General features: G+C 24.6%; 1 protein-coding gene across 1 annotated transcript in view; it reads right to left on the reverse strand.

Annotated features, from left to right (window-relative positions):
- The window catches only part of LOC119687957 (protein YIPF5-like), a 31,734-nt gene extending 14,324 nt beyond the window's left edge, over window positions 1-17,410 (reverse strand). The window contains exons 1-4 of the mRNA XM_038102521.1: window positions 17,309-17,410; window positions 16,813-16,902; window positions 16,584-16,747; window positions 16,112-16,146 (exon numbers count right to left, since the gene is read on the reverse strand). Coding sequence (XP_037958449.1) covers window positions 16,112-16,146; window positions 16,584-16,747; window positions 16,813-16,898 — 285 coding nt within the window. The 5' untranslated portion in view covers window positions 16,899-16,902; window positions 17,309-17,410. The remainder of the gene's footprint in view (window positions 1-16,111; window positions 16,147-16,583; window positions 16,748-16,812; window positions 16,903-17,308) is intronic.
- Window positions 17,411-18,194: the final 784 nt, after the last annotated feature.

An 18,194-nucleotide genomic window follows, 5' to 3' on the forward strand; every position in this document is an offset into this window, starting at 1 on the left:
ATGCTTTTGTTTGCTTTTATACTTATTTATTTTGCAGCAGAAATACTGCTGCAAAACGTAGAAACTTAATGCACTCACACTGCTGCAAATTCTCAAAGCACATATATTTCGTAAAATATACGATCACACATACGCTTTAAACGAGCACTCTAAAGTGGGGTGCAGACTATCATACTGGTATGTCATACGAGAGAGAAAAACGTCGTATGACACACAGGTATGATAGTCTGCCACCTTTACCAACGTGTTGGCGTGCTCACCAAAATTTTGGTGAACAGCTCTCGCATACGCGTTGTGTATGATAGTCTGTCACCCCTAACGATTCATACGTCATACAAGAGCATTTTTGCCTTGCAAATTTATTGTAAGCAGGTGGAATATGTAGAATTATAATATAAATTTAATATGTTTTATATTATTTTATTATTAATGTATTTATTATTATTATTAAAATTACACTTATAAATTTGTGTTAAATATTTAATTGTATCTTAGTTAAAAAAAATATAAATTTTTACATAAAATTCTTATAAAAAATTAAAATACAATTAAATATTTTATGTAATATATTAAATATTTTGTTTAATTTATTAAATATTTTATTTTATTTTATTTTAATTTATAAACGATGATTATAAGTAAAATTTTTTTTAAAAAAACATCTAAATATAAACATCGTTAAATTTATGATCTAAGCCCAGTAATAAAAAAACATATTGAAAATTGGTCGTAATAACAATTAATTAATAACCCAAATTTAAGATATAATACTTTGTATTCTAAATATGCTTTTCTTTGTTAAAACTTGTTATTAAAATAAAAGAATTTTAAATGTTAATAACCTTTAACTAACAAATATATGGAAATGAATTAATTTCTTCAAAAACAATGAAGATATATACATTCTTATGTATATATATATATACATTATTTGTACATATGATCTATTTATGAAAAATTTATTAAGAAACTTTACAGGTAGTGAATGAAATTAACTACGGTCCTTTACTGATCTTTTCATTTTAACTACTGTGCTTAATGACCAATAAACCTAAAAAAAATATGAATATGGATGCAGATAAAGCATTTTTAGATGCTTTCATCGAATGTTAACAAAGGTAATCGCTGTTTGTGGGATGTTCAAAGCTGTGAATATAAAGATCGCAAAAAAAACGGGGCATATATAAAATATACAAAATTATAATCAATTAGAAGCAAAGCACAACCTATACGTTAACTATCAATTTTTTCAATTTTAAAATTTTATTTTAAACACACAAATTTTCACAGCACTACCCGCAAAAGCACTCTTCAAAAATTTTGCCTACTCTTGTGTGTCATACGTGTTCAAATTCGGACGCTAGAAGAAATTTGAGCAAGAGAGAGCGCAACTCGTATGACATACCAGTATGATAGTCTGCACCCCACTTAAATAACTCACACTCACACATACACATACACACACACGTTTTATACGTCAGCAAAATTTGAAATTCACATTTGAACTCATATCCCAACAGAAAATTTCAAAATGTTTTCATATTAAAAAAAACACATTTAAAATGGCGTAAAAAAATATGAAATGTCGAGTAAATGAAAATTTTTTTATTAATTATTACAAAAGAAATTATGAAAAAAATTAACCACTTTTTGTATTTTATTACATTTTTATTTTTTTGTTATAACAACTAATTTTCATTAACTTTACTAATTAAAGAGAAAAGTTCAAACTAATTATATTTAAATGAGTTTTTGTACATATAACTATATATGTATTTTTTTATATTTATTTAATGTTTAAATTAAGGATTAAAAACCTCAAATATACCATTAATTTGAATTATTACACTTATAACATGGAAAAAAACGTAGAGGACGTATAGTTATGATGATATGCAACGATTAAGCTATGTTCTTTTCGTTAAAACTCAACGATTAATTAATTGATATTAAATGATTGATTTTATTAAGAGGTTTTTCGAAAAGTAGTGAACTACAACAACAAACATGCTTTTAATATTATTTTATTTAATTGAATGTTTGGCTGAACAGTCGTCTTGGAAATAATTCTTGTATTTAATTATTCGTAAATAATTTTTTGAGACTACAAGTACCACGAATCGAACTCGTGCCCTGCCAAATTTGAAGCTCGAAGTCAGCGCAACTTAACCAACTGAACCAAAACCATACTTGACTTCTATGTTCGCACATTTTTCTGGAATTTTGTTAATTTGCTGTGAAAGTTTTATTAACAAATTCACTTGCTATATTTATATTAGTACGAAATCATAAACCAGCTGTATTGAATAATTGAATTATTTAATTATATTTTTTATTTTTTATTGTTAAATTTGAATACTATTTGTAGAGACATTATTTGTAGCATGATTGATTTTAATAAGAAAAAGATACATAATAAGCCAAAATTATTTATTTTAAATTTATAAGGGAAAACTGAGTGAAACATATTATATTATTTATTTATTTATATTATTCTTCAATTCAAATATTTATTCTTCAAAATTCAAAAACATTTTAAATTGTAATTTAACGTCTGTTTTGACGATAGTCACTATTTTACTTAATAAATAGAAACTATTGTATTTGTTAGAGAGGTTTCGAAAAGTAGAGAAATACAACATCAAAAATTCATATTATATTATTTTAATTAATTGAATTTTTGGCTGACCATACAGCTGTTTCAAGTATTCCCAAATACCCATCATCAGTGGTCTTGGAAAAAATACTTGTATTTAATTATTCGTAAATGAAATAGAGTTGAAAAGATAATTAGTAATAGAGATAAAATAGAATTCAGATTTTAATTATATTTAATTTTATATTATATTTAATTAAATTATTAATATTTGATATTGAATTTTAATTATATAATTCTTAATTACATATCAAATTTAGTTTTAGGATTAGTTTAAGTTCAAAGACAAGCATGTGGGTGTTAAAAATGAACCACTTGTACCTATATGAAACAGAAATTGTTCTCTTCAGTTGAGGACTGATTTTAAACTAGTTGAACTTCCTACAGGGTTATTTTAAAACCAGAAAACTGCAATGAGAAGTTAACACTCTAATCATACTTGGGTATTAGATGCATTGGACTTGTAGTTGCTCATTTTCTCTTTTTATTTTACTTAATTTCAGCCGACTTATGCATATATGCTAAGCCAAAAATTCAATTAATTAAAAATATATAAAAAAAATTTGTTGTTACAAATCACTACTGTTCAAAACCTCTGAGCCAAAAACTCATTTAATCTAAAATACATAAAAAAATTTGTAATTACAAATCTTTTCTGTTCGAATCCTCTCTCTCTCTCTTTGAAATACAATAGTTTCTATTAAGTAAAATAGTCAGTGCCATCATAACTGATGTTAAAATCAAATTTAATATTAGTACATATTTTATATAGAAACTAAAATTGAGCACACCTTTTGCCATATTATATTATTTTGATTTAATTATTTAAATTTTACGAGCATTTAATAGACTATCAGTGTTCTTATATTTTATGTCAAAACCTATTAAAAACAAGTAAGGTTTAAATAAATTTATTTTAAAAATCTCGAGGGGAATTATTTATTAGAAATTTTTAATTTGTAAACAATTTTTCATTTTTCAACACAATTAACAACGGATTGATCATATATTTTCGTATCAATAAATTATATTTTATCGAAATATTCATATATATATATATATATATATACATGTGCAATAACAAATTAATGTTGTATGTGTTGTAAACGAATATTTTGGTATATTTTATTTAATAATAAACAACGCAACCGTTTGTATAAATTTAATAGAACATGTTCCCCTGGGTGTTGGGCCATAAAAGTGAACCGTCAGTCATATTATACACTTCGGGTTTTTGGGTAAATGCGCCACGACCAACACACCAATAGACCAGCACTTTTAAAGCAAAAAAACAAAAAAAAAAAAAAGAAAGGAGGGAAGGAAGCATCGGCATAAACGAATATATGAATGAATGAGTGAATACTGTCTGCCTTTATTTTTATATTATTTATATCTAAAAATTCAGTTTGAAAAATGGAAATTGATGATAAATGGTGAACGAAAGCAGCCGAGCAGGAGCAGCAGCATCAGCATCAGCATCAGTTGTCAACACTTGTCATGAAAGACACAAAGCTGCAATGAAGCCTTTTTTGCGTTTTTGATATTTATTATTATAAAACAAATTTTTTACATGCACAAAATTTTATTGCCGTTTTCCTCTTAGATTAGAAAAGGGGCAAATAATATTTTAACTCATTTAGGAATAAACACGTTAACATAAAACAGCTTTATCAAACGGTCTTAACACTTAATGATAAATATTGGTAGCCAAAATTAAACCAAAGCACTTGAGAATCATATCTAATTTTTTTTTTATTTGTTTTAATATACAATAGTAATCAGCTGGCTTTTATTTAAATCTTATCTAAGCCCAAATGTCTGCCATTTGGTGGCTTTAAAGTAAATCTACAATAATAATTTTGATAGAAATAATTATATTCTCTAAAATTTAATATTAAAAACTTCGAGATTTTAAATTAAATTAATAAATTTTTTATAATAACTTTACAATAAATTATGTTATTCTACAAAATTCATTCTAAATATTGTATATGTAAACATAAACAATAAATACTACTTACTCTAATCAAAAAATAATTTAACTGCATTATGAGATTTACAAAAATTTTCATTTACACAAATGAATCCATACATACAATACATATACCATATCTATGAACTGCCTGCCCTAAATAAATGTATAGTGCAAATAATCTATAAGGAAGGCATAAAAAAATATTTTCAATTTATACGTTTTTTGGAATATTATTTAAAGATTTTGTTTTCGAAATTTACGCTAAAAGCACACTAAAAAAAATATATATATTTAAATATATATATATAAACGTATGTGTATATATCTGTTTATAAATGTTAATAATAAAAATATATGTGGAAAATTTATGATATATGAGCGCAACATTGAAACAGGGGATTTGAATTTAAAACGCTTTGAGAATAAGAGGTAAAAATATTATTGCATTGGGTCGTATGAGGTTTGCAATTTTCATTTAAATTTTTTTTTTTATTTTATTATATAAACATTATTTATTGTTTAGTTTAAAATAATTTTTTTTACGTTTTTGAATTTCATGTTTTGTTTGTGCATTTTTAATTTTGATCCTATGTGCATTTCAACACACAATTAAAGTACAACGGATTCTGAGGATTTGTAAAATTATTAATAATATTATATGTAAGTTTATTAAATAAAAATTAACGTCTTCACTTAAAATAACTACATCAATAATTAGTTAAAAATCTTATTAGAGTATTTTTGCACGAAATTGGAACTATAATTTTGTAACATTAGTTAATGAATATCATACTCAAACACAGCTATAAATACCTTGGCTTGAACTTAGATGCAGAGTTGAAATGAAAAGAACATATAAAAAAACGTGTTAAACTAGAATCCAAATACAAAAATTTATTTAACTTCTTGGGAAAAAATCACCCGCCTCTCTAAGGAACAAATTAATGATATACAAGCAAGTCTTAGCTCCAGTGTAGGCGTATGGAATCCAGTTATGGGGATGTGCAACAAAATTTTCTATTCAAATTATCCAAAATTTCCAAAACAAAGTTTTAAGAAATTTAATCAAAACTCTGTGGTTCATAAGGAATACTAACCTCCATCGGTACTTGAAGTTCAAATCTGTGGATACAGTAATACAAAGGTTTGCGGTAAAGCACCAAAAATGGTCACAATAGTACTCAAACGAGGCAGCTCACCTTCTGTCTAATACATCTGGCCTGTTAAGGCGACTTAAGCGAATTAAGCCTTCAGATCTAGTCCCGAATTAGTAATCCAATAATAATTTAGATTACTACTCTATTAGCATTAAGTCTTTGACAACTTGACAATTGTAAAACGTATTGTAAAATATAACAAAACTGCTTGACATTTCTCTGTACTTGAACTAGTCTCAGTCAAATGAAACATTATTATTGTACGTATTGTGTTTCAAATAATAATAAAAAAAATAAAAATCGTAAGGATAACAACTATTATAAGCGCTATTACCCCCTTATCAAATGAATATTTTTAATTGTTTTAAATCTCTTCATACGAACCTTAGCCGATTGTATTTAAGTGGATTAAAATTTGGCAAAGTAAAACCGAAATTAATCCAGGTGGAAGATGTTGTGTTTTATCAAGAAAACATTTGGCGACACATATTTCTCGTGATAAAATTAAGAATGACTTTGAAATTTTAATACATCCACTATCCTAATATATTATCATCAGATTAGAATGTGTTCCAAACTGTATTTATATGGGAAAAGAAACCTGTAGTAAAAAGTGCCTACGTTTATTCTTAAAAAAAAAAACCGGAAGAAAAGACGTAAACTCTATAATAAAGAAATGATGATTGATTTTGAAAAACGTTAAAAGGTGTCCAAAAAAATATTCAATATTTTCATTAAATATTGAACGTGTTATTTTGATTAATAAAATTTCTTTAAATTAAAAGGATATTTTCAGTTTTAAAGACATCATACTTTTGAATTATAGAATTTAATCTATACTCTCTAATATATATATATATGTACACTAAAATATCAGATATTAAAACCAATGTGCTTTTCGAGTACTTATATTAGAAGTCCGAAATGTTCTAATTACTGGACGTACCTTTTTCCTCATAATAAGTATAAGAAAAGTATAACAAAATCTAATCTAACTAAACACCGCGTTATCAAATCTCGGAATGGTTACAGGCTCCTCGGGGAGGTATGCAGATCTAAGGTCAATTATTGCTTAGTCTGATGAAGTGATAAACAATAATCTAGTCAAGGTGTAGAGAGGATTTTAAAGAAGTTAAAAAAGAGTTAAAAAAGAGTAAAAGTGCTTAAGTGCACTAGCTCACAACAGCTTCAACATAATAAACAATGTATGGCAAATTGGTAAAAGCTTAGATGTGATGAATATATTATCAAACGATATAATGGTCACTTTGTTATTAATACGGAGTTATCGATGTATTTTATTTTTGAGTTTTCAATTAAGCAGAAAACTTGCAATTAGTAAAGCAATAAAGAACTTTACTCTATAGCACAACAAATAATATTCTATTTAGAACCGTAGTACTCCTACTAGTAATGGTAGTACAACTAATGGTAATGTTTATTTTATAACATCACTAAGTCACCATATACTATAGAAAGAGTGGAGTTTATATATGAAGCGTTTATATAAAGTATAATTATATAAAATATGATTATATTAAATTTATTGAATTTCTTAAATTTGAAATAATTTATACATATTTCAACAGTTAGTTAAGCTGTTTTATATATAATTAATGTAATTCTGTAAATTAGCAAGGACTTTTTATTGTACAAAACATATTTTTTATTTAATTATAGCATTTTGATGGCCAAAAGTTATGCCTCGAAAAATAATCATAAACAATTAAAAGGATTTCAGTTAAATACTTAACGTTTCAAAGGGAATAATATTATAAAAGGGAAATAGAAAAAAAATTGCTTTTTTAAAACGTAAACTTAAAACTGAAAAAAATATAAAAATGTATAAAAAAAGGCAAATAAATAAGTAGACTGACGAAAGGATATAGAATTAAACACAAAAAAAATTAAGAGGATGTATAGTAAAACCGTAAGCGGTAAGGGGTGTTCAGCACGTCATTAAAATGAAATGTTTCCTCTTTAAAAAGGTTTTATTTATATGTAAATACGTTATTAAATATAACTTATGTACTAAATTTAATAGTATTAAAATGTATAATATTAATTTTAAAAATAAAAACAAAATAAGATTACGGTTTTCTAAATATTTAATCATATAACAAACATTTTTACACTGACCAGAGTTTAAGAACTCGTGATCTTTTTAGCACAAATCCAGGAAGTGGTTATAGAAACCACTTTTATTTTTCTCCGGAAAAATTATAAACGTATGTAGTTATTTCTGCGGCCCTCCAACCTATTCAATGATTCGAATTGACCCTCGATATTATCTGGTCTGATCAGCCCTGGCCTATATTATACTTTTTTTTATTTTGATTGAAAGGCGGGATAAAAGCAAGACACTCAGTCCTACATCATAACAAACTGTAAACCTTTTTTCAATTTTTTATTGAAATATCTTTTAATAGAGAGTGACTTGATTATTTTTAAAAAATAATCAAAATACTTAATTTCAATCAAGCCAAAAGCATACAATCTGAACTAAGAGATAAAAATATTTGAAGCTCTTAATAAATCAGTAATATAAAAAGCAAAAGATGATGAGGAAAAATTAGATTGTATAAGCAAAAAAAAAATAATAAATAAAATATATTACATAAATTAAAAAAAAGTTAAATTATGGTTCATATAAACTTTAAGCCATAAAATAAAACTAAAAACTATAGTAAGGATAATTAGCAAAAGTATTTACTCATAACACATTATTAAAACTTATTGAAATTTGCTTCTATAGTTGTTTGCTTGCGCTCGATTCCATATATCAGTCCAAACCAGAGGGTTTCATTAATTTCAAACTAATTTCTTCGTACTTCAAAACTTTGCACACTATTAACTCTAAAATAAAATAAAATTCTTAAAATTAAAACAGTAGTAGTGCCACAATGGACCATAGGGTCTAAATGTGTTGGTCAATTAAACTGATTGACACAACAACCTCAACATATTTTCCATAAAATTTAGTATTACATAAAACTGAGAATATATTAATCAGAATATTTCTGATTAATTAACTTGCAACTAAGAGACCAACTTTTATTTCATTTTTATTTATCATCGTAGTAAATGTCGACTTGTGGATGGCAGCTCTTGGATATTTCATGTTAACCAGAGCATATTGATTATAGCAAGAACAATATTTGGTAAGGAATGCGTATGTCCAAAATTAAGAGCTATCATATCCTTATATCAAAAGCATTTTCGACTAATTGAAAACTAATAACTGCTTTTATCTGAGAGTTAAAAACGTACAAGTTTAATAACAAATAATTTGTACATCTAAAAAGATTCATGTACTATATTAGGACACACGGTATTAAAATGACTGAAAATAGGCAAAAAGCACAGCAATAGCAAAATCAAATTGCAAATAATAAGCCATAACGTAAATTAATTATATTATATTAATAATACTACCATCTGAGCACAATACACCATAATTTTAAAAAAAATAGAAATTTGGATATAGTTTTGATATAAAAAAAATATAGAGATAAAAAATATCTACGAACATAAAAAAAAATATACGATAGATGAAAATTAAAAATATGTGGGAATCACAGATACATAATCACAACCAAGAGCAAATATTTCTTTATTAATAAACTAATTAATAAACTAAGATAGTGAAATAATTAATAAAACAAAGTAAGATAACTGTCTAGTAAAATAGAAGGAGATAAAACTAACAACAGACACAAATGATGGAAGGATTCAAATAAACAAATATAACAAAAATAACAACAAATATAATTATTAAAAATAAGTATAATTAAATATTTGGTTAAAGTGCGCTGATTCTGAGCATCAAATTTGGCAGGTTACGAGTTCGATTCCTAGTACTTGCAGTCTTAAAAAATTATTTACGAATAATTAAATACAAGAATTATTTCTAAGACCACTAGACAGCCAAAAATTCAATTAATTAAAATAATATAAAAAGAATGTTTGTTGTTGTAGTTCACTACTGTTCTAAAAACCTATTTATAATTAATTAATTCAATTAGTCTATAGCTGATTTATGTTTTTGTTCTAATATAACTAAGCAAATGAATTTGTTAATACAACTTTCACAGTAAATTAACAAAACTCCAAGTTAAAACATACAAGTCAAGTATGGTTTTAGGTCAATTGAATAATGAACATTGACTCTGAGCTTAAAATTTGGCAGGGTACGAGTTCAACCCTTAATATTTGCAGTCTCAAAAAATTATTTACGAAAAATTAAATATAAGAAATAATTCCCAAACAACTGATGATGGATATTTTAGCAGAAACAGATTCTTAATTAATTCAATTAATAAAGAAAAAATAAAAAATTAATGTTTGTTGATGTAATTCACTACTGTTGTAAAACCTCTTTCTATAATAAACAATTACTTTTTTCAGCCAAAAATTCAATTAATTAAGAAAAAAGAAAGAAATAATTTTTTGTTGTAATTCCCTACTATTGAAAAACCTCTCTCTATAATAAACAATTACTTTTTGCAGCCAAAAATTCAATTAATTAAGAAAAAATAACGAAATAATTTTTTGTTGTTGTAATTCCATACTGTTGAAAAACCTTTCTCTATAATAAACAATTCCTTTTTTTAAGCCAAAAATTCAATTAATTAAGAAAAAATAAAAAAAAATTTGTTTTTGTTGTTGTAATTCACTACTGTTGAAAAACCTCTCTCTCTTTAAACTATAACTTTTTTATTGTTAATTTTTTATTAACTATAATAAAAATGACATTCAACACTTTAAAATGGTATATATAGTTACTGAAAATAATTATTTATATGAACAACTTAAATACCACTCCTTACAGAATTTAATTATAATAATGAGTCCATACTGAAAGACCACTGACCACTAAATAAATTCGATAATCATTACATCGACATTCGTTAAAACGCTTAATTAGATATCCTGTGTAATGTAATGGTTTAAAGTTTCTTAAAAATTGTACTGAGGAATGTTAAAGAAAAATAATAAATTTACTGCGATACTTTGCTAAATTGGCCACATTTTGCGATGCTCGCAAACTAAAGTAAGTGAAAATAGGATGAAAATGTAACGAAGAACAAAAAAAACTATAATCATTCAAGACAATTAACTGTGAGAAGTGCACTCGAATGAGCATAGAATCTTATCCATCCTTATTGCCACAAAATATTTTAGTTCATTTAGTAGATAAAAAAAATAAAGGGAAGAAAGAGGATATAATGAACTGAGGCGAAAATTTCCTAAGAAGAAAATTGTCTTGTTACTTGGCGATATTGCAATCATTACGTGGAAAAAGATTTGCACGTTTTACTTCTACTTTTTAACTATTCTTTATAAACTTAACGTTTAGTAAAATTAAAAAAAAATATAATGAAGTGTAGATATATACATAAACATGTACAAATTTAAGGAGTACGCTGTTCTTTTAAAAGTATATAAGTATATGTAAAAAATTACTTTTAATCCACTTGTTGACGATGCACCAACGAGGACAAGTCCTTCTGCTGTAAATTATTTTCAAAAGTAAAATAGTTAAGTAAATTGTGAAAAATTCAATTCACTTCACTAAGGTTACATTTAATTGCAATTGATAATAGTTGCGGAGACATCAAAGTTGTTTTAATCATTAAATACAGATTGCTTCTTATAAAATAATTAATAACAAACTAAGAAAACATAAGTTTATTAAAAACTGAAATTATTTTTATTTGACGTCTGATTTTATTTGACGTAATTGAAATAAAAATATAATTGTATTTATTTGAAGTCTCTTTGACTTTATTACTTCATTTTAATAATTGAAAAACAAAATATAATTAAATTTAATTGAAGTCTCTTTGACTTCAATAAAATCATTGAAATAAAAATATAATTAAATATATTTGAAGTCTCTTTGACTTCAATTAAATAATCAGTAATTTTTTTGTAATTAATATCTAATAGGAAAAACCAAATTAAAAAATGCAAAATATGAAACGACTTTCGCCCAATCGTCCTTTAGATCCACCCCATTGAAATGGTCAAGTTTCTCCGTCTCAACCCAGGTTAATGTTCAATTAAATAACACCAACCTACCCATTCCATCACATCCTCATTCCCCTTTATCCTCCTCCATCACCCCCAACCACTAACCACCCACTTCCCCACTCATATAATCGTCAACAACATTTAAACTTGTAATAGAGGTTCCACCCTAGGAGAACAACAACACACAAGTAGTATAATTTTAATATCCAATCCATAGCAAAACGACATAAATCTGGAAAGTGATTCTTTGACCCAAGAAATTGTTTAAAAAAACATATGGAACGACCCGATTTCAACATAAAATAAGAGATAATGCGTCAAAAAGAAGTCTATCCAAAAAAAAACTTTAATCATAAAATTCTTAGTACCTTTAAACATCACATTAAAATAAATAGATATTTTACAAACAAGGGAAGTAATTTCTTAACCCAAGAAATATTTTAAACAACAGATGTGCAGTGTACGATTTCAAGTTAATTTCAGATATGGTGCGTCAAAAAGAAGTCTATATAAAAAACTTTAAATCATAAAATCCTAAGTACCTCAAAAAAATCCATTTAAATACTCGTAGATAAATATACATATATTTTCCAAATATGGGAAGTGATTTTTTGGCTTAAGAAATTTCAAGAAAATCTTCGAAAACATATAGCGAGGTCCGATTTGAATTTAATTTGAGATATAGTGTATCATGTGTGAAAAATGTGGAATGCTGGGTGCTGAGACCCAAAGATCAGCAGAGGTTTTGGTAGGCCTCGCATTATACCGAGATGACAGTTATGTCCTGAATACATAACTTAATTAGTACAGGCGGAAATTCTTTGCAATTTCCAATGGGAAGTTTATCGGCGTATTATCTTGATACAAGTGTTTGTAGAGCACCATGGTCTTAAGTCGTTAGGGCAGGTACCCACGCTAAACAACACTGATACTGTCCTTATAACAGATTTAAACAATATTCTTTCTATCTCTGGGTCGTTCAATCAGCTATAGAAATTGACATTGATAACTCTCTAAAGAGACAGAATGCAATCGATTTGAAGCAAATATATATAGTTGTAGTTTGTGCGTTTCTTCTAATAATAGCAAATAGCGTATTTGTTGTTTAATAAATAACAACAAATTAATTAAACTTCAAATTTGAATAATACAATTTAAATCTGACGCTGCCTCAGTGTGTTGCTATGCTTAACGTAACAGGGTTTGAAACCTGACAATTTGAGTTTAGCGTTTACTTCTATAAATACGACAGAAGTTGTCCAGAAAAAGAGGAAAAACATACTGTAGCAGACTTATTCTGTTGCTCCCAACACTAGCTAGAAGCAGGACAAACTTCTTAAATAAATATACATGTAGCTCTCTCAGAGAGGTGTACATTCTGCGCCTTTGTGACAACTTTGAAATAATTCTAAAAGTAAAAACTGTGTAGATGTCGCTTTAAGTGATGAAAACACAATAAACCGGTAGAATTTACTTGAGTTTGGCAATTTGATCACATCAACTTCAATAAAAATCTTAAATCTTAAGCAGTTGGTTTATTTTGCATTAAGGACACAGATACATATATTGTAAAACGAAATAATATACGTATTAATTATTTTTATTATATTTATGTGTATATTTACATTTATATATATGAAAATGTCTAAAATATCTATATCAATAACTTCCAAAATCTTAAAACAATATAAATCCTTATATCTATTTATATATATATATATTACATTGCATCATAATGTTTAAGATGCATTCAGTTATCATGTTAATACTATGTCCGAGCACTACTTTGTATTTTTTTTTTTTATTAAACTTTTAATAAGATAACAATTATTAATAAAATAATCATTACTCTACAACATAAACAGAAATTAAATCTTTTATATAGAAAATGGAAACATATTTCAAGTCCGAGAATATCCTCGTTAGGATAAAATAAAATCGTGTGTTTTTGATTATGATAAAATGGAAAATTCATGAAAACAACGTACTGGGTACTGTAAATGCTACACAATCAAGATATCAAGTACTGAAATGCTTTCCTGGTGCGGTCGTCACACTACAGTAGTAATAATTCAATATTACATCTTTTTTCCCCGTAAACTACACAAATTTGATGTTATTCTATTCTTTTAATTTGTAAATACTGAATGATTACATTCAATAGTGCATCGATACATTTATGTTTTTAACGAGACCAAAACTAGAATTTACGAAAATAATATAAGTTACCTCAAGCATTTAATTTTTGCAATGAACCTGAATATGCATGCAGGATATTTTCATATTAATTAACGAGTCATTTTATATGTTTTTATTATAAAAATTTGTATCGTAAAACTACAATTCATTTTGAAACTTTTACATTTTGCTGGATATTTAGCAAAAATATAGAGTTAGGTTTTTTTTTGATATAACTAACACTGTATAATAATTAGTATATTTTTTTTATATATTTTTGTACCAACTAATTAGTTGGTACAAAAGTTTAATAATACACAACTATTTAAAGTTACTTTAAAAAAATTTCAAAACTAAAACTAACTAAACACATATTATGTACGTAAATTGTTGCTGTATTATAAAATTTGTTTTATACAAATATATATATTTTTAAAAATTTATTTATTATAAAATTTGTTTTATATAAATTTATATAAATTTGTTTTATATAAATTTATATAAATTTGTTTATTATAATATTTGTATGATATAAATTTATATATTTATATTAATTTGTTTATTATAAAATATGTTTTATATAAATCTATATATTTTTATAAATTTATTTATTATAAAATTTGTTTTATATAAATTTATATAAATTTGTTTATTACAATATTTGTATGATATAAATTTATATAAATTTGTTTATTATATAAATTTATATAAATTTGTTTATTACAATATTTGTATGATATAAATTTATATAAATTTGTTTATTATATTTGTATGATATAAATTTATATATTTGTATTGATTTGTTGATTATAAAATTTGTTTTATATAAATCTATATATTTTTATAAATTCATTTATTATAAAATTTGTTTTATATAAATATATATATTTTTATAAATTTATTTATTATAAAATTTGTTTTATATAAATTTATTTATTATAATATTTGATTTATATAAATTTATATAAATTTGTTTATTATAATATTTGTATTATATAAATTTATATATTTATATTAATTTGTTTATTATAAAATTTATTTTATATATATTTATATTAATTTGTTTATTATAAAATTTGTTTTATATAAATATATATGTTTTTATAAATTTATTTATTACAAAATTTGTTTTATATAAACTTATATATTTATAAAAATTTGTTTATTTTAAAATTTGTTTACTATTATTATATTTCTAAAATTGTTATAATAAAATTGACTATAAATTTATAATATATAAATTGTTCATTATAAAATTGTTTATATAAATTATTATTATAATATTTGATTTATATAAATTGGTATTAATATTGTATGATATAATTAATATTTATATTAATTTATTTATAAAAATTATGTTATATATTTATATAAAATTGTTATTATGAAATTGTTTTATATAAATATATAATTTTAATAAATTAATTATTAAAAAATTGTTTGTATAAACTATAATTATATAATTGTTATTATAAAATTTTTTATAAATTTATAATATTAAAAAATTTATTTTATATAAATTTTTTTATTATAAAATTTGTTTCATATAAATTTATATATTTATATAAATTTATTTATTATAAAATTTGTTTTATATAAATTTATATTTTTATATAAATTCGTTTATTATAAAATTATAAAAATTTTTTGGTCAGCCAAAAATTCAATTAATTAAAAATAATTTAAAAAATAAAATTTTTGTTGTTGTAATTCACTACTATTCGAAAAAACCTCTTTAAAAAATTGTTTATTATATCAGTACCTTAAAGATGACTATAGACTGACTATATTTGAAATAATGGTGATAATAAAATATTTGTTAAAATTTAATTAAAAAAGTAATGTATTTTCTTAACAGTGAACAATTAGATCGTACAAAATATAAATAAAATTTAGTCTTTAAAATAGCAAATTTTTTTTTATTTATAAAACCATTTCGATTAATTGACTAAGTTTTTATATATAATCGCCAAAAGATATGATATAAAATAGATATCATATATTAGCGCTTATTTAAAAATAAATAATAAAAACATTACGCAGAGAGAATTTGAAACACAATAATAAAATTAATAAATACAAAATTACTTAATATTAAAAACGACCTACCTTTAGAAATATATGTCGAGGGTTTATTTCCAATTCTGAAAATAAAAAAATGTTATTTTCTATGTTGCTAATAGATCAGTGCCTGAGTTAATGTTTCTTAGTGCCCTGGGGGCAACAGTTATTTGGTGCTCTTTAAAAATGTTTTCAAAAAAAAAATCGCAATTGTAGTATAAATTATAAAATAATAAACTAATTAATTAAGTCTAGAATTAAAAACAACATAATTGTTTCTATAAATATCTCAAAATTTATCTTTCTTTAGGCACCATAAAACACTTTTAAGAGCTACCCTCGCACAAGTCTTGTTGGAACTTCACAAAATCAAATTTTCGTATCTGGATTTATACTTTTTCACTTTTAGTGGTGCCTTCAAGAACATGATGCCTTAAGACAGCTAAACCGTTTGTCTCTATAATTAACACGGCACTGGTCTAATTATAATAACAAAAATATATATGTTTATAATTATTACCCTCCAGTAAAGGTGGTTCATCATCAAATTCAAGATCAGTACCACATTGGGAATCATTAAATGAATCATCAGCAAATTGATTGGGATTATAAAGAGAGGTTTGATTTGGTGCTAAATAACATGATAGCATTGAACTTTGCGTGTTTTTAAAATTCTGAAAGTTTCTGCAAATAAATTAGTTTTTTAAAATAAATATTAATTTCTTAATTTGATTATGAAAACAACTTACAACTCTTGACCGAGATCTGACATTGCAAAGTTATCAACTTGCACCGCTGGATTGAAAGCGTCATGTGGTTTACCGTATGAGGACATGTTACTTTATATAAAATAAAAACAAAAAATTTAATTAATATATGATACGCATATATAAACATTAAAATGATCACCAATAGTTTTTTTTATTAATTTTGTGATATTTAACCATATATCACAAAGTGATCAATGGGACACATTTGAACTCCTATAACACTTATTTTAAGGTTAAGTTAAGCAGAATTTTTTTCCAATTATTTTCGCGTTTTTCTCTATTTTCTCTTAATAATAAATATTTAAGTCATTTCGTTATAAATATCTTAATTGATCAATTTTTTAGACTCATTTCTACCACTGATGTGGTAATACAGTAATATTAACTGTTTTATTGTGAAATACAAAAAAGCGGCATATATCTAGGTTTTTATCACTGGAAATACTTTATTTATATTTATTTATTATTAACTCACTTTTTAGCACAAGTCAAGCAGAAAAAAAAAATAAACAAAAACTTTTAATCCCTTTAAGGTTTTAATTAAAATATTTAGAAGTAATTTTAAAACGCTTAAGCCTTTGTTGACATTTGAACGGCGAATAACGTCATTTTTGGCGAGATCCAATCAGTTGTGCAAGCGAAAAAAATCTAATAAATTTTAGGGTTCATAGTGGGCTATTAAAAAAAGTAGTATACTAAGCATACATGTTTAAAATATTAATATTACTTCAAAAAATGTGTGTATGTTGCAATGCTATGCCGTTTCCGATTGATAAATCTGAGGTAGTTTTTTAATCGAGATTCACTTTTAATGCAATTTTCATGTTTGACTGATAAATCTCAAGCGAAATGTATAACACTTGAGATTAATTTATAACACTTGTTATTTTGTCAAAGTAGCATGATTACGCTGAAATTGACGGCTGTTTGATATGACTTGACAAATAAAATGTAAATTAAAAACTCAATATATGAAAATATAAATGTCTACTAGAATTACTAGAAAACTGTTACTCCAATAATATTTGATTGGGCAAAAAATTTAACAGATCAAGAGTAAGTCTAGATTGTATTCAGATTTACCAGTCGAAAACGCCATTAGAATGTTTAAGTTTAGTGCTGTTCAAACTGAAACATTTCTTATATTACCAGAATATCACATAAAAAAATTAGTTTCAGACAGACACTTTTCTTTTGTTCGAAAGTAAAAAGTAAAAGGTTTGTGTCTATAATTCTAAAATGCACATTTTTAAAAGGATATCAGGAACTTGTCCTCACAGTATATCAGAAACGGCTTACACAGTGACTATCAATAGCTGTCAAACTGTGAGAATCTTCAATGCAATGCTGATTTTACAGTT

The sequence above is a fragment of the Teleopsis dalmanni genome, chromosome X, assembly GCF_002237135.1.
Source record: "Teleopsis dalmanni isolate 2A chromosome X, ASM223713v2, whole genome shotgun sequence".
In the NCBI taxonomy this organism is placed as follows: Eukaryota; Metazoa; Arthropoda; class Insecta; order Diptera; family Diopsidae; genus Teleopsis; species Teleopsis dalmanni.